Here is an 18,601-nt window from a genome sequence, read left to right as displayed (position 1 = left end):
ATTCGTCCAGGCAGAAATTCAACAATGCGCTGGAAACATAGCTCAGAGATTTTTCTCCATATTGACATTAAAGCATCGCACAGTTCCTACAGATTTGCTGGTTGCACGTGCATGATGCAAATCTTGGATTTAGAGCATGTTCAAGAAACCAGTTTGAGATTATCTGAGCTTTGTAGCAGTGTGTGTTACCCTGCTGGAAGCACTCATTAGAACAGAATGGGGGAACTCAGTGTCCTGCAGGTTTTAGATGTCTCCTTGAACCAAATGATTCAAAATTACCTCATCAACATGTCTTGAAGTTCTACAGAGGTAATGAACTAATCATTTGATTGGGATGTGTTGACCTAGAGTGATATCTAAAACTTGCAGGACGGGCCCTTGAGGGAGTTCCCCACCACCCTGCATTGTTCCCCCCATCCCTCAACTCTTTTTCCTGTGAACACTTTCCTGACGAGCTACACACATCTAATGTTTTTTACCCATGTGAAAAATAAATAAATATATTCATACACTGCATGGATATATGTTAAAATCTCAAGTGACACAAAAAAAATAATACACTACGCGAGGCTATCACATCACTATCACATTACCAATGCTGGCATCAGCTTTAACCTAGCCGTGGGCCTTTGGGGGGAGTTGTGCTTTCACTAAAATCTGTTTTAAACAATATGTGTTTGATATATTACTAAAACAAAAAAAAAATATGCCTCATTATTTCCTTTGATGGTTTCTATTGGTCATAATTTAATCGGACGCATCACAGCAGAACACTTCTGACAGTCGTGCCAGCAAAGCCAGAGGGATCCTCACCCCTGACACCAACACTGAACCTGGGGGGGAGCCAGAGAGGGAGGAGTCAAGGGTCGTGGTGAAATACAAAAGAGGATTATATCTGAGTGTTTGTGCACAAAAATGTTCTAAATATAAATGTTTTTTATTGTTAATGGAACGTATTGTGTGGGCATTTCTAGGGCCTGCAAATGTAAATAAAAAAAAAAGAAGAGTGAAATTGAAAAAACAAAACTGTTTTCCTGTGAAAAACTAACAGTTTAATATCTTAAGGACATACTTTTCGTCCTGTTTTGGCAGTTTCGATTTATGAAGTAGACTGATGAAAGACAGTATTATGGCCACAGGAATAAAGAGCTCAACCAGCCCCGACTCTCAGGTGATTGAGGTTATAGATGGTTTGCAATCTGAACCTTTGAGGGGTTTTGTGGGTGTAGGAGAGAAAACTATGAGGAGAGCACTGGAAGAACCTGAGGGAAGAAAATAGCTGTTTGTTGGGGGGTGGGGAGGTCGAGGGGTTTATAAACATCATGGACACGAGTTCGTCTCTACAGTAGAGACGAATCACACTCAAAGACTGTCCTGCCACTCTTCTCCGTGCTAACATCTGAATTATCCACAAATCTCTAAATCTACTTTTACTTTAGGTTTCTTTCATATATTCCCTCCTTACAGTCAAGGACAGACAGATGCCCGGCATAGAGGTAAGTATTCATTCTAGTGATTATTGTTATTATTGGATTTTTAATTGAATTATATCAAAGGATATCATGGGTGTATTACTGGCTCTTTGGTCCTTATTTGGGGACTCAAAACTGTTGTACGGTAAAGTCATTAATAGTCATATTGATATCACATAAATACAAGGTAATTTCTACAAAACTTATTAATATAACTTAATTTTATTGTAAAGTAAAAAAAAATGTTTTTTATGTTTTGAATGGTAAATTTCATCATAGTCGTCTTTTAAAATTAAGATTTTCATGTACAAATGATAACTGTTTGGTAAATAAAGATATTCATGGCAACTCCATGACTTTTAGATCAAATATAAATGTAACTAAAATAACAATAAAACAGTTTTAACAGACGAAAGTAAACAGAGTAAAAGTGTCAATCAAATGTAAGCGCTTATAAATCTTTGATTACCTTTTTGTGTTGACAGTTACATATTAATGATAGAGCAATAACCAGTAAATGATCATTTGTAATATATAGTGTAATGCATGCTAAGATGATAATGAAATGTACATTTATTCATTCTGACTGCCTGAGTCACTGTAAACTGTTTGGATTATTGATCTTATTTCAGGAGATGGGACTAAATCCAAACTCTGCAGGGCTGAGCTGTGGAGGTAAAAATCAATAAACATAGATAAAAGTAAGACCATCAAAAAATACATTTTCTGACAACATTTGAAAGTGATTTGTTTCCTTCTTCTGTTTCAGTTAAACTGCAGGCGTACGACTGGTGGCCTGCTGAGCAGCAGCAGTATCTCAATACGACCAGCAGGGGGCAGAAAACGCCACAGACTCAAAGCACTGCTGCTGATACTGTGAGTGTTTTTATCCCCATCTGTTCACACTGTTAGGATGAGGCCTCGATTCACTTCTGATGACATGGTTATGTGTGTGTGTGTGTGTGTGTGTGTGTGTGTGTGTGTGTGTGTGTGTGTGTGTGTGTGTGTGTGTGTGTGTGTGTTGAAACCTTCCCTTAAAGCCAGCATGTTCCCTTTCTAACAGAATCAGTGTTAAATGCAGTCCAGGCTCGGAGTCCACTGTCCCCAGGCTGTTTTCATGTGCCTGGTGTGTTGAACACAGTGTGTTCAACACACCAGGCACATGGGAAAAAGCTACAAGCTGCTGCTTTCTGTTTCTATTACGATCAAGACTGAGACACCAGGAAATTGCTGGGCAGAGATCAGCAGCCTCGAGGAAGCTGGGAGTGAAGCACCGATAATACACAAAAGGAAATAAATGTATTCATTATACTAGTGAACATCCTGTTACCTGCCATTTAAATTAAACCATCCATTTTCTCAACTATAAATAAATTAATAGTACAATAAATGATTTAAAATGAACTTTTTCAGATTAGTAATCGTTCAATTTCTTTTTTAAAACTAAACGTTTGAGCCTCTCTCCTTGTCTCTCTGCAGTCCGTCCATCCTCTCGTTCCTCTCCTCCTCTACAGCGACAGACACTTCCCCTCTTCCTCTCTGTACAGCCAGCCAATCAGCACTGCTGCTGCTGCCCAGCAGGTCTCCGCCCAGTCCGGGCAGCACACCTGTTACCACAGCAACAGTGCCTTCAGGTGAGCTTGTGGTGGGTTACTAAAGTTGAGTAGTGCTTCTGATGGAAACCAGTGGTGTGAATGAACACTCTGTGCGCTCGTGCCTCTCGCCCTCGGCAGCAGGCAGCCTGTGAAGAAGCCTCTGAACGCCTTCATGCTCTACATGAAGGAGATGAGACACAAAGTGCTGCAGGAAGGCCAGGAGAGAGAGAGCGCCGCCATCAACCGCATCCTGGGCCGCAGGGTGAGAAGCCTGATGATGTCAGAGTGACGCAACACAAACACAGTTTCAAAGGGTTTCTTTGGTTGCTGGCTGATGTAGCCCTTTTCACCATTTTTAATGTTTGATGTTTGATTTATGCAACTCTGAGTTTGTTTAATAAGCACTTCCTGTCTCTGTTCCTCAGTGGCACGCTCTGTCCCACTCCGAGCAGTCCAAATATTACGACCTGGCGCAGAAAGAGAGACTCCTCCACATGCAGCTCTACCCTGGATGGTCTGCCCGGGACAATTACGTATGTTCATTTTATTTATCAGAAATTCTCCCTTTGCATGTCTGTGCCTGAAAGCTTCTGCTTCTTTTTTTAATCTTCAGGGTAAAAGGAAGAGGAAGCAGAGCCAGCAGATATCAGGAAGCACTTCCAGGTTGGGTTTTTTTAATATCTGTCACTGACAGTCCAGTCATATTCAGAAATATAGGACATGATGATATTTGAAGGATTTTGGAATTAGTGTAAAATGAATCAAATTAAATGTAATACACAAAAATATAAGAATAAAATAGAACAGTGTTTTATTTCCCTTTTTAATAATAAATGTATTTATTTTATCAGTGTGTGCTCAGATATGGAGTTTTATTGGAATATTTTTAACTTGCCTACACTGAGACTTTTTTAATGTACAGATCCTGATTCTCCCAGTAAAACTTTCAGTTTTATATATTTAACAGTTTTTGAGACATTTGGGAAGTGAGCTGCAGTTATTTTTAAATAAATATATTTAATGGCCAAATAAACAAATAAGATTTAAATAAGATTTTTATGACACTCTTATTAATTACATACATCAGCTGGTTTTAAATAATTTTAATTTTACAATGGTTTTGTACTAATTACATTGCTCTTGTATTATACTGAGTTTGCTTTTAGTCAGTGAGCACCTGCCTGTACATGGAAACGAATAATAAACACTGGCATTTACACACCAGGGGGCGCTGCAGAGAAGTGTTAATAATTAACCTAAAGTCTCTTTAAACTATAAAAGTGATACACTGGGGTTTAGTATGAAATAATTACTGCGAATAAACTCATAAAAGCTGAGATTTTAACCACGTGTGTAAAACTATTTCCTGTGAAATACATACAAATCTTTCCTGTTTGTTTACTGCAGCTGGACTCTGAACGCTGGATGAGAGCTCTGAAGAGGGTGGGGGATCAGACAATGACAAACAACTACAATGTAATAAAACAGCATGCGTGACTTTTCTGTCTACGTGTTTGTTTCTTTGGCTGTGAACTCCTCCGACACGATGAGGAGTGGCGCACAGGTATATCTTAGGTTAATCATCATAGCACTAAATGTAGTTTCTCAGTATGTCAACAGCATGAACAGACCAAACAACACCACTATGGGCATGTAGCTGTAACGTTATTGTGTATGCAGGCTTATTGGTGCTACCCAAAACTTTAAAATAGTCAAAGTTAAAATAAATCCTCAGATTTTTTTTTAATTGAAACCTACTGAGAAAATGACTTGAATCCTTATGAAATGACTGCTCAACTTACCTACTTTTTATCTCTGCTTAAACTGTTTAGTAGTTTAATTTGTCCCAAAAAGTGGACGTAGTGTTTTCAGTGAGAGAAACGCTTTGTCAGAAAAAATAAACTTTCTGAGATTTCCTTACGTGGATGATGGTGAACATTCATCAATACACTTTCATTTGTATTTTCCAATCATAAATCTTTATCTTAAGTTATGATCGTTACACGCTGAACAATAATGTCACTAAACAAACAACCTCTGCAATCTTTTCCTGAAAGATTTATAACTTTACAGCTGATAACTGCCTAGTTCGCATATTATTAAGTTTTTATTTTAACTTAAAAGCCATGACGGTCAGAACAATTAACACTGATATCACAACACAACAACTCAGTTCTTCCTGGTTTTGTGACTTACAGAGAATAAAAGCAAATAAATAAATATAACAAAACTTTTTAGAACAAGTCCTAAGCCAAATCTGGATGAAAACATGATAAAAATTTAAATGACAAGCATTCAAATGGAATTTACTTTCACATTTTTGACACGTCTGAGGCTTCTTTTGTTCAGTTTTGCAGCATTCTCACGAGTAACCTACAGTTTATTTAAGGTGACAGAAGAAAAGAAAAAATACAGCTGACAAACAGTTAATGATTCTGAAAATTGGCCAATCAAAAGAAAGTGGACATTTAAGGATGTGGGTCTTAAAGAGACAGGAGCTTTTTTTTCCCCTCCAGAGAATAATGGATTGGATTTATATAGCGCTTTTCAAGGCACCCAAAGCGCTTTACAATGCCACTATTCATTCACTCTCACATTCACACACTGGTGGAGGCAAGCTACAGTTGTAGCTACAGCTGCCCTGGGGCAGACTGACAGAAGCGAGGCTGCCATATCGCGCCATCGGCCCCTCTGGCCAACACCAGTAGGCGGTAGGGTAAAGTGTCTTGCCCAAGGACACAACGACCAGGACAGAGAGCCTGGGGATCGAACCAGCAACCTTCCGGTTACAGATACGCTTCCCAACCCCCTGAGCCACGGTCGTGAAATATTTAACCATAGTAAACAGTTCTGTGCTCAAAATAAGTCTTTTATTATCAAAGCAAACGTGTGATTGTGGCAGTGTGTTCAAGTCAACATTGGCAAAATATGAAGAAACATGTTTATAAAACTGGAGCTTTCTGGCACAACGACCTTCATTATTAATGCTTTACTAGGTACATTAGGTAGAATCAAAGTTTGCAGTAAGGTTTTCTTTCACTGATTGATATGGCATTTAAAAAAAAAAACACCCACTATTAACTCAGTGCCTTAACACTTAACATTCAGACTTGAAAATATAACTTAAACAACAACAACAATCAACAATCAACAACATAAAGCTACAAAAACAAATTAATTGACACTGATGAGGACCCGCCTGGAGCTAGCACTGAGAATTTGAAGTCAAACCACTTTAAACCACCACAGCCAGGAGGAACTGTAATACTTAAGGGTTTAGTTTATTTTGTGGGAGGTTGGACATCCACAAACAACAACACGGCTAGTTTAGATTTAGTCTTTTTTTACCATTTGTATGTGCAGCTTCATTTTCCTTAAGTATACCCCAAAGATATAATTAGCACAGTTAGCAACAATCCAGACTGAAAAATACAACACAGCTTAGAAGTTTAGCTTTGGCACCAATCTCAGACTAGCTTACAAAAAAATAGTGTCTTTTCTTGTTGGCAGGTTTACGTCATGGATGCTGAAGACATTAAAAATGTTGTTTCTGATAAAGAGCTAGAGCTAATAATGTAAACGCACTGTCTCTTCCTCCTGTGAGTCCTCAGTACAAAAATGCTGATTCCAATAAATAACCTGAAGGTAAAGTCTCATGTCCACCTCTGTCCATCCGTCCTCTTCAGGAGTCAGGGAGGACAGATGCTGCTGTCATCAGGTCACTTATCTCCCCTCCTCTTTGTCCTCACTTAACTATCATACCTGTCCACTATACTGTATCTCCGTCTGCATGAGGTAGTAGGGATGGGCACCGGCCACCCAAACTCAATGGGAACAGTAGCCTTGACGTTCCCTTCCAGGAATTTGAAGATCCGGTTCCACCAGGTTCTAGTCAGGTACTTGTTGGGTTCCTGATTGTGTACCTGACAGAGCACCAGAAGTTAGAAAAGAAGAAACAGTTGTTGTTTTCAGTCAATTTTGAAGTCACTCAGATTTGAACTTGTCCGAGATTTGTAGTAGATGCAGCTATGGTATGAGTTCAAAACTCTTTATGTATCTTTATCTTAATGTAATAATACCTGACACAGTGAAATAACAATAGGCCAAAACAAGATGGCCCAACACAAACACATTCCAAACAAAAAGTGTATATAAAAATGTATAACAAATTATATATACCAGCGGTCTCCAACCTTCTTTGCGCCACAGACCGGTTTATGCCCGACAATATTTTCACGGACCGGCCTTTAAGGTGTCGCGGATAAATACAACAAAATAAAACTAGTACCGGTACTGAAAAAAAGAAGATTTATTCATAACACACGTGAAAAGACCCAGGAAAACCGAGTTAACGATCAAAACTATAACAAAATAACGCTGAAAACCGATAAAAACCCTGAAAACCATACATTTCACACCTGAGCCTCAACTCTCGCGGCCCGGTACCGGTCCGAGGCCCGGGGGTTGGGGACCGCTGATATATACTATGTCCTATTGGCCTTCTCATTTAAATTGATTCCTCCATTTCAAATGCTTTCGTTATTCCTGCAAGTGTTTCGTGCTTCATGACTAACATTTTGTTGCCTGTCCATCATGCTGCTGCTGCTTCTCTATTTGTTATGGAGGTGTGTTGGTTTAAAAAGGAGATTGTATGTTTTCATCTGGTCCTAATCTTGTCTGACTAATTGAAGCAGCTGAAAGAATCCTAAAACCCCAGAACACTGAATAAAGCCAGGAGATGGTGGTACGAGGCCATAGCTCAGTGTGTGTCTACTCACATGTGATTCCAGCATGGCGTAGTACCACCGGAAGGTCCAGTTGACGACAAAGTATGCAACCACCACATCGATGCTGTAGTGTTCGTGGCCGAGGAGGATGCAGATGAGTCCAAATATGCTCAGGAAAAAGCAGAACCAACGATACCACCAGAACCTGGGTGGGCAGTCTGAACACAAACAGGGAATACTAATAAAGCAACATGCACAAATTAGTTTAATACTACGGCTAAGTAGTAAAATCAGGGTAATGTGAAGTTAAGTGTCTATTATTTCACGTCAGCATGAGTTTATTCATGATAAGTTGCATATCAATGTGTGAGATCATGTAAGAATAAATAAGTGTGTGGTTACTCACACTCCTTGATGAAGAGGTAGGACAGCCTTAGCATGATGGTGTGACCGCTGTACAAATAGTCTCCACACAAGATGTGAGAGCCGGTCACATTTAAACCTGAAGACATAAAGAAATGCAGCATTTTAAGTTGAAATAATTATTTCACATGATTAAGAAAGATGCAGAACTTTTAAAGAAACTCTGCACATGAATGTTGAGTGGACTCGTTTCCTAATGTAACCTTAGCTGATGTTGATAATTGTTGGTGGTGGGAACGAGGCTCCCTGGTGTGAGTGAGCATAAATGTTACATCAGTACTCCTTCTGTATGAATAAAACCCACTGATGATAAATCTCAGATGCCCTAATCACCGCTGCGTATGCCACAGTGCAATGCAACAGTGTCCGGTGCTTGAATACACCAGTGTTTCCTGTGAGTCAGTGTTCAGCTACAAGCAAATACTAAAAACTTACGGTACATATTTTATAAATCTAGTTTTACCTCCTCCTGAGACCATCCGGAGAATCCGCCACATTTTCTCCGTCACATTGTCGTAGAGCTGCATGGACAGGACAAATGATCTTTAACTGAAGAAGGGTGACTAGTGAACAGATGAGTGTACTTAGGTGCACCTTTACATACCTTTGGAGCGCACTCTAAGTGTTTTCCAGGTACCGGCAGGGTGGTGATGTACATGGTGATGCAGCGATACAGGTAGAGCGTCGCAATCATGAAGAAACACCGCCGAGCCACGATCGCTCTGCAGACAATAACATAAAAGTGTTTTTTCAGTGAGATTCCAGTCCGTGTGCCAAAGGACAGTTTGGCAAGAAACTGAACCCCTGAAATTCTTCAGCCCATCCATCTACTGTTTGCTGAGGACTCATTAGACATGATCTCAGTAGAAGGGATGCTGAGGTATGCCAAATTACACAAGAACTGGACAGAAAATCAGTCAAAACAGTTCTTATGGAGGGGGAATGTTTGGAGGTCAGGAAAGAGGTACAACATTGAGTGCTTACATTCATGGCTTTGGGCTGGATTTCAACCAGAGTTGGGGACCTTGTCAAAATTAATGGTATTAAGAACACAGAGAAGTAGGATCACATTTTGATCCACCCTGCCATACCACCTGGAAAGGGTCTCATTGGGAATAACTTCATTTTCCAGCATGACAATGATCCCAAACACACTTCAAATGCAGAAAAAGCATACCTGGGTCGAAAAACACACAATATAACACCATCAGAGCCTGGACCAAACACTATTATTATTATTATAAAAGCAAAAGAAAAAAAAAGAGAAAAAATAAGAAAAAAAAGAGAAAAAGAAACTGAACCCCGTTCACAGCTGAATGAGACTTGTAAGTAACCCCGGGATAACTGGGGGAACACTGTATATAAGAACCAGTCCTTTTATTAAGTAGTGCAAAAATCTGAGGGAGTAATAAAATTGACTACAACAGAGAGTGGGGACCCAAGATAGAAAACTCCCAGCATTTTATGTGTTTCTAACACAACCACGAGGTAGTTAAACATAATTCACTAGCATAACCAGAGATGCTGACAATAACAACAAGTTAGGAATTAGTGACTTGCCTTTGCCACAGATCAAAACACCTTTGCGATCAGGAGATGAGGGAAAACTTTCTGTCGGAAAATCCCTGCAGTGATTGCTAAATGCACTGGAGCATGCCTCACTAACGCTCCGTCAACTACAATTAAACCACGTAATGCATGACACTGTGAAACTCGTGCTCTGCAAGAATGTGAGTTTAAAAGATAGAGGGAAGTCAAGACGCTAAATCACACTGACGTTTACTCCATAAGGGAGGGGAACTGGGCTTGGGTGCAGTACGAGTGTTAGTACACCTTCAATCCTTAGTATTACCTGTGTTTAAGTGCCAGCCACTGGACGAACCACAATCCACAGAGAGTCAAGCCACAGGCCTCTGTTGCTTTGAAGGCCCAGGGCACTCTGTCAATGTAGTCGAAGAACTTGTCAGGAAGCGGCGGAATCACAGATTTGTCAGGCACCCGTTCATGGATGATAACGATTATGACAGCGTTGAAGACGAGGGCGAAGAAGGCGTAGATAAAGGACACGCCCGTTTTCCACCACTCTTTAGGGAGAGGGTCGTCTGACTCCTTGGCGATCTTGTCGTAGTCGCAGCGTTGCTGTATCTTGTTGCACAGCGAGTTTATCAGCTGGTTCTCTTTCAGCACTTCAGTAATTTTTCTGCGCCTGCCTTTGCCTTTGCCACCGCCATCGAGAACATCCTCAGAATGAGGTGCCTGGGAGATGTGGGGAGTATGGTTGGGCACCTTCGTAGACTGAGGAGGTGAAGGCGGATCTGTCGAAATCACCTCTATGCAGTTTTTATCATCTTCCTGGATCAGTTCTGATGCTGCCATTGAAGTCTTTGGCAAATAAGTTCTCTGATTTATGTGAAAAAGTTTAATGAGTTCTTTGATCACTCACAAGAGTGAGCTTCTGTGTCAATAATCAAGAAGTCAGACTGTCAGCAGCGATTGAGCTCCTTGGTCTGCAAACCAGTTGGTATTAACGACAGAGCAGCGATCCTCAGTATTTGCAGTGACGTCAGAGAAAGCAGGTGACCGGCATAAACCTGAAAAAAAAAAAGAAGACCATGAGTAAAAAAATAACTACAACTACAACTCTGTTATGAGTTATCAGTAAGGATCTTATATAGACTCGCATTAGTACACCTACATAACCCAAACAGTTTCACTACGTCGTACATCTGCAGTGAAATAACGTACGTTACAAAAACAGAAACTAAGATAGACATTGCATGTTGAGCGTGTCAGAATCAGATTACATTAGAGTTTAGATAACAATAATCAGATGAACGTACAGCATCTGCCCTTCTCATCCATCAGATAAAGTTTTTGAGCTGAATCTTCAGGAACAATGATTTTCAAGAACTCTCCTTTCACTCACCGAGCTTCACGCTACACCTGCAGTGTGGGTTGGTCTTATGTTAGCGCCATCACCATTAGCCCAGATCTTTACTGTGCAGCACTCATGTGTAGTCACAACCCTTGATCAACAAATCAAAGGAATTTTTAAAGAGTGTCTGAACCACGAGCGGCAACTCTGCAACTCGAGAATGCTCTCATGTCTGCGGGTTCAGCGAGCTCAGCAAGTTGAGCGGGGGTCACTAACTTGCATCTCTCTCTCTGACAAACACACACATACACACAAATCTTGCACCAGGTATTTACTTTAAAGTGCAAATTGTACTTTTTCATTAGACCTACTCCATAACCTCAGCCCAGAAACCTGTCTTGCATTGACACTACAAATTTCTCTCTGCTTCTTTTTCTGCTGCCATTTCTCAAATCGACTGGAAGTGCACGGATCAACTTAAAAAGACGAACTCCGCTGCCAGTTCTTGCTTTGGTGGTGAAATTGAAATAGTCACACTGGCAACACTATCAGCTGCTTGTGTGGAGGCTCTGAATGTGTTCAACACAGACGTACAGATTAATCTTTAAATGCATTGTTGTACAACACAGGTACTCATTCTGGTCTCCCTTACAAACTCAAGTCCCCAAAATACTGGTAATACCAGCTCGCACACTATCATGTAACTCTCTTAAACGCAGACCTTCACCATCCATCCATCCAACCTTTTCCTGTTTATCCATTTCAGGGTCACAGCAAGTCATTCGGGTCCCTCTTAGGACATTAAGTCCTCACAGAGTGACTGTAGACTCACGTCCCCACATTGTCAGTAATACTGGTATACACACACCTACACCCGGAAGCCCACATGACTCCAGAGAATTTGGCCTTTAGTAACCTGAGGACGACACTCCCTGCAAAGCCAACACGCCCACACAAACACAGCGTGTGAACCCACAGCTGCTGACACGTTCTGACAGCACGCCACCTGGGACACACACCGCCATTTCAAGTCTTCACCTTCAGGATCAGTATCTGCTGATAATGTGCTGATAAACCTCCCACGCCCTTCCTCATTCAAGAAGCAAGGCGTGGTTTGACAAATAACAAAATGATCATTAAACTTCTGTTTAAAAACATAAAAACTGGGCCGGCATTAGAAACGAACATGACTATTCAATGAATCCAAGTTCATAGTTTGATACTGACTTACATGTTATTTGAAATTATAAGGATTTATTCATCGACTTCTAAAATAAAATGTGCACTTGTAAACCCACTGCTGATAAATTCCTCCTGAGTGTGTTGCCTTTCTACCGACACTTCACACAGGAGTGCACATCTGACATCACCTGTGTGTGAGCATCGCCATGTGAATGTTTTCTAACCAGTCTCACCCGACAGAATTACTCAGGCAAGACGTTTTCATGAAAATAAACTGTTTACAGCTGTACGAAAGATGCTAAATGATAACTAGAGTTAGTTTTAAGCTTCTTCTTCTCCCCCAATATACGCTGACAGAAAACCCCCCACAAACAAACTACGTTTAGTTTTTTGTTGTTGTATTTTAAATAAGTTCTTTAATTGTAGTTTTTTGTGTCTGAAACTGGTCTCTCCTGTAAATGAGACAGCCTCAATGGGTTTATCCTATAAATAAAGGTTAAATAAAAAATTCTATTTCACAGTTTACTTTCACAAAAAACTATAGTTTTTAACAGAATCCTGAAAATTTGTATTCACTGGTGCCAAATCGAACAAATCTTCAGAAATAAACATACTATTTCATATAATAATCTCTAAAAATGGAACAAATATAAGTCTTCAGTTGGATTAAAATTAGGAATTCGATCAGAGGCCATTTGAAAAATAAAGGTTTATAAACATTAAACCTAAACCTTGGCTGTACAAACTTAAATTTAGGTTTATAACCTGAACTTACTTCTTAAGTCACTTATTACACAGAAAACTATGTGAAAAATGAGATAAGACACTATATTCTTTATTTAACCTTACATGGATGTTCCTGTCTTACAGCAATATAAGAATACCTTAAATTAAGCGTAACAGAAGTAGATAAAATACAATACGGAGGTAAATAAAAACATCAGTAGCTCCAAAAGTAAAGATTTCTATGAAATTACCAGAAAAGTTTAACTTTTTTTTTTTTTTTTTTTAGAAAAAAAGTAGTAAAGTAGAAAAAGTTGAATATAATACAATAAAGTGATTCTATAACGTGACTATAGCTGTCATTGTAGTTTCTAGGTCCCCAGCCCCAGTTAGCAGCTGGTGGCACTGTAACATCTTTGAACTGATAACTGTGTTTATAGAATACATTTAACTGTGTAGCACTTCTGTCACCAACCAGCAAGATTTAGGCATCCAGTCGAACATCCCACACCCCTGATACTTTTAGGGAACCAATCATGTTGCGAAAAACAAAAACCCTAAAGAAAAAAAAGAGTAACTGTGTCCCTACGAACAGCAAATACAGAAAAATCCAAATAACTACCTTTTCATACTTTGTCCCAAACACAACTCCTGCTGCCCACCATCAGCTGCTCTGCCCTGAATGAACCTTTATTTGCTTTTCTGCTCCCGTTTGGTGGCATTTTAGCGTCATTGTGTCAAAAGCTCCACTTTCTGACCTGAACTGGCAGAAAAGTGGCCTCTGCTCAGCTACCAAGCTGCATCCTGTTTACAGAGCAGCAGAAATGAAGTCTAATCGAGTTACAGGCATGAGAATTCAATTTCACCAAGTTAGAGCTGATTCATTAACCCTGGACACACGAGTTTTACACTGCTGCAAAGCGCCCAGCTTACCTCACTGAGATAGTAAGATAAGGAATATTTTCATCTTTCACTCACCAGAGAATGTGTTTAGCCAAAAAAGCACGAAATTCAGTCACAAGGATTTAAAACAGAACCAATGGTCACACTGTGAGAAGAGCAGGCTTCATAACAGCCTATGTACTTACTGAAATGTCAAATGAGTAAACTTACCATCGTTTAAACAAATAAAAGTAACACAAAGACGTAATATTGTAATATAGTGTTATAGAAAACACATAAATGACCTCATTAAAGTGCTGGAACTGATAAATACAGTCACATTTCTATCAGACTTATTTGTCTGACCAGCTGATTAATGATTCACTTGTTTTTAGAGCAACATAATGTTTACAGTCACTATCCACTTTTTTTTTTTTTTAGGTACACCTGATAAATTGCTCATGACTTTGAATGTGACATTGCTGTTTATGCAAGATGGGCTGATCTGCTGGGATTTTCACACACAACCACCTCTGGGTTTTACAGGGAACCATCCAAAGAAGATAAAATATCGAGTTAGCCGCGGCTCAGAGGAGAGTGACCACACAGGAGAATGAGTCGAGTACCCACTTATTACAACCAAAGTATGCAGGAGATCCTTTATGAATGCATGCAACATGTGGAACCTTGAAGAAGATAGGCTGCAGCAGCAGAAAACCACACAGGGAACCACTCCTGTCAGCTAAGAACGGGAATCTCAGGCTACTTTTCGATGGTACGGTCGGAATATGGCGTAAACAACAGGAAAGCGTGGACCCATCCAGCCTTATATCAACAGTTTAGGCTCCCAATGGTGTGATTTGGTATGGGGCACAGCTTGCTTGACACACTTTGGGCCCCTTATAATCCAATGAGCATCATGTAAACACTACAGCCTACCTGACCATGTCCATCCTTTTATGACGATGGCTGCTTCCAGCAGGATAACACACTGTGTTACAAAGCTTAAATCATCTCAAACTGCTTTCATTCAAACTCACTGTACTCAGATGGTCTGCACAATTACCAGATCTCCATCTAACAGAGCACCTTTGGGATGTGCAGCCAAATAAATCTGCACCAACTGTGTGAAGCTAAATGTCCTCCTTGAATCTGTGCCACAAGTAATTTATGGCAAAAAGGAGTCGAGCCTGGTACCTATTAAAGTGGCTAGAGAGACAAGCTGGAAGTATTATACTGATACCTGCCAATTAATCCTTTATACCAGCTGAATTAATCACAATGAAAACACATCTAATATGCAAGTGTTGAATTGAAGACTCAACAGAAAGACATGTTTAAAAATGTGCCACAAAACAGCAAACAGCCACAAACTTTGGGTAAACTTTCTGCTAATTAATGACTTATTAGCCAAACTGATCGATTAATTGGTCTGAAAATCCCATTAGCACAAAATTAACAAAAGTAAGAAGGAAGTAATTTTAAGCTTTACTTTGATAAACAGAAGTTAAAATTAGTTCACGTTAAATGATTTCCAGCTACTAAAAACAAACGTTTCGTGACTCTTTGACGAGTCTGATATCGATTAACTGGCTTATCATTTAAAAGGTGTTTGAACCCCACTCTCTGATAGAACAAGTACAAATTCACACAAAATAAATGTCAAAACCGTGAAAACTTACTCCGATTTAACGTTAAAAGTTACATTTCGTGTCCACGGCTTCGGTAAGCCAGTGTACGTCTCACATTTTAACTGGTGCAACGTAAACAGGAACTCAAACACACCTGTCGGAAGGTGCACGCGCGTTTCTCCTTCGTTTTAGGTATAAAACAGGTTAAAACAATTGTTAAAAAAGTTTTAACAAAAGAAAAACAAAACTTCAGTTTGTGCGCGCGATGACGGACAAAAACTACCTTTTTGTCACCTTTCCCTCCACTTTTTCACCTCCTCCTGTTCCTCCTCTTCCGTCTCCTGGTTAAGTGACACCAAGGTTCATCTGCACGAGCCTCTCTGTGCTGGTGAGAAACTGCGCCCCGCCTCCACATGTCCCTCGTTTGACTCCAAATATGGTGAAGCTGCTTCCGCCTGCATCGCGAAACCGTCCGCTGACTCAACTCGAAACGGGCCGTGACTCACCTGAGATCGACTTCTCTCGCGGGACCTTCCGTCAAACGGAGAGACGGACGTACGGAAGCTCGTTTTTACCAGAAAAGTTAAAATAATAAAACTAAAAATAAACATTTACAGCTTGACAGAATCAAAGTTGTGATGATGAGAAAAAGAATGAGGCTACCAATGAAACATTTTCATTTCCTAATTAGGTAATGAATGAAGGCGACATTCGTCTAAGTGATGCCAGCATTCCTAGTAACACCTCAGGTATGCAGGTAAAGAAACAAAAGCCGGTCATGGCAGAAAAACAAACATTTAATTCACTGAGTCACTTTTAATCTTGAAGTCAATGATTAAACAATGTAGGCAAAAAAAACTATTTATAGGTTTTATTTTTATAAGTAGAAATTGTATATGAATAAATTGACATTGCTATTATTTTAATAGAAATCTTTTACACTAATATGTTTTCTGCATGTATTTGGACCAAATTAATACCATAAATCAGAGATGTTAAGCTAAGATAGTTAAGATTTTACATCTCAGGCCACATACAGCTGGGGGGGGGGGGGGGGTGCAGACACATTTAAATCTCTGTGATATCTTAATATAAAAACGTTAAAGAAATGCTCCTTTAGATAATGAAACAAAATCTCTCACTGTGACTTTTTTTTTTAGCTTAAGTTTGTAAGAATTTGTAAATTACAGAAAAATTTCTGGTAGGTCACCAGACTTGTCTATACACTTTCAGTTAATAAACCTTTTTATGTTTTACTCATTGCAAAACCAGTCAACTGTTAAAAACAGTTGCAGTTTGTGCTTTGCAGTTGTTTAGGAATGTGTACGAATAGCCACGGGGAGGTCTTTGAAAAGCTGTAAAATATGAAATCACAGTTAAAAGCCCAAAATGTGTCTTCCTTTACACTTTCAAAAGCTTCCGCTGGGCCTGAGTGGAGTGTGGTCGAGTCTGGCATCTGGGCTTTATGTTTGACACCCTGCCTTAAATGGACTGTAGTAAAAGTAAATCAGTTTTAAAATATGCATTCAAAAATGAAACATTTTAAAAGTTAGAGGCATATAAATGATAAATAAGTCAAAAACACATACATATAATAGGAAAAAATGTGGATATGGACAATAAGCTAAACTTCGTAAAATTCACAAAAACAATTTGTGAACTGATTAAAGTATTTAGTCAACTCATTTTATTCAGCACATCTAAACAGTAAACACCAAAGGGATGTACAGCATGTAAATATATCAAAATCAATTCATAAAATGATAATCTACAAATTAAAGATGCAAAGATACAAATGAGTGTTAAGTGCTATCTAGTGACAAATAAAAATAAAACTAAAAAAATCAATAAAAAGACTCATTTGAGAAGAGCCATGTTTTGAGCCTGCTTTTAAATACTGTTAGTGAGTGAGGTAAGTGACATATCTGAACAGCAAGACACTAAAAACTGAGAATGCTCGCTCAGTTGTACGAGTCACTTGTATGTGTCAGTCGGGACTCTGCAATTAGTAAAAACCTCACCGAGGGGTGTGAGACACTGTAAGTGATCTGATAAATATTCTGGAGCAAGCATGCAAGCACTTACATGTGAGTAACCATGTTTTAAAATAGATCTCGTACGTCACAGGATGCAAGTGTAACAACATAAAAACAGGCCAATGAAATTATTATTTTTGTTATTATTATCATTGTTAATGATTTATTATTGAAATTGTCTCATTTCTCGTTGGGTTGTAATACCAGATGGTTCCACCAGAGCGAGCTCACTGTCGACTAAAACCAAACACACTGAACTGAATCAGATCCTCTCAGTATATATACACAGTGACCACTTAATGTCCGGGGCCAGCTGTTAGAGTTAATGTGTTTGTATCTGGAGGTTATGTTTCAGCAAATGTGAGATCATTTGCAAAAAAAAAGTCAAAATGATCCTATTAATATACATTATGGACATGAATTTTGAGACTGGTGCTTATTTTAAAGTAAAAATAAAATAAAGAATATGAAATAAACCCTGATATTGATGTTTTGTCTGCAATCCAAACACGCATTTCGACTGGAAGTCCTTTAAGTAGTTCTTTTGTTTTTAACCCCATCTAGTGGAGAAAAGTGGAATTACAACACTGCAACTTCTAATATCGAATAAAAAAAAGTGATGTAAATAAAAGTGATGGTCATCGAAAGAAATATAAAAGCACCATCAGTATTTTTACATTATCGTAATGAATGGTTTATTGCTATTGCTTTATAGTGTTTTAAGTTTATAGAAGTATGTATCGTCTAACCACACTGCTATATCTGGAGAAATTGTGGTGGGATTGTTGCTAATGTCAGAGGAAAGGACATTGGATGCCAAGATCCTGTGATGTCATCAATTAAAGGAATCTAAAGTCTAACAAGTCTAAGAAGATTATTGTTACTATGTATCTGTTGCTATGCATCTGTTACTAAGAGCAGCAGTCCCCAACCTTGTTTGTGCCACGGACTGGTTTATGTCTGACAATATTTTCACAGACCGGCCTTTAAGGTGTGGCGGATAAATACAACAAAATAAAACCGGTACCAAAAAAGAAGATCTGTGGCCCGGGGGT

The 18,601-nt window shown here is 39.2% G+C and overlaps 2 protein-coding genes across 6 annotated transcripts; one reads left to right on the top strand and one right to left on the bottom strand.

Moving 5' to 3' along the window:
* The first annotated feature begins 151 nt into the window (after positions 1–151).
* Positions 152–6,221, top strand: LOC146523162 (uncharacterized). The gene is made up of 8 exons (XM_085145462.1): positions 152–1,496; positions 2,105–2,147; positions 2,242–2,348; positions 2,952–3,106; positions 3,206–3,329; positions 3,493–3,600; positions 3,681–3,730; positions 4,475–6,221. The coding sequence occupies exons 1-8, from the start codon at positions 1,482–1,484 to the stop codon at positions 4,494–4,496; spliced, it is 624 nt and encodes a 207-aa protein (XP_085001588.1). The 5' UTR covers positions 152–1,481; the 3' UTR covers positions 4,497–6,221.
* A 196-nt stretch (positions 6,222–6,417) lies between these two features.
* sgms2b (sphingomyelin synthase 2b) lies at positions 6,418–15,925 on the bottom strand. Of its 5 annotated transcripts, none has more exons than XM_085145319.1 (7): positions 15,794–15,925; positions 10,070–10,808; positions 8,822–8,939; positions 8,681–8,738; positions 8,201–8,296; positions 7,846–8,012; positions 6,418–6,990 (listed from the first exon to the last, which is right to left on the bottom strand). In XM_085145319.1, the coding sequence occupies exons 2-7, from the start codon at positions 10,591–10,593 to the stop codon at positions 6,817–6,819; spliced, it is 1,137 nt and encodes a 378-aa protein (XP_085001445.1). In that variant the 5' UTR covers positions 10,594–10,808; positions 15,794–15,925; the 3' UTR covers positions 6,418–6,816. The 5 variants fall into 5 exon arrangements, with proteins under 5 accessions (XP_085001445.1, XP_085001452.1, XP_085001460.1 ...); XM_085145326.1 differs by lacking the exon at positions 15,794–15,925 and adding an exon at positions 11,144–15,786; XM_085145334.1 differs by lacking the exon at positions 15,794–15,925 and adding an exon at positions 11,836–15,786.
* Between the last annotated feature and the right edge of the window lie 2,676 nt (positions 15,926–18,601).

The sequence above is a fragment of the Neolamprologus multifasciatus genome, chromosome 3, assembly GCF_963576455.1.
Source record: "Neolamprologus multifasciatus chromosome 3, fNeoMul1.2, whole genome shotgun sequence".
In the NCBI taxonomy this organism is placed as follows: Eukaryota; Metazoa; Chordata; class Actinopteri; order Cichliformes; family Cichlidae; genus Neolamprologus; species Neolamprologus multifasciatus.
This window is presented reverse-complemented; position numbering and strand designations above follow the sequence as displayed.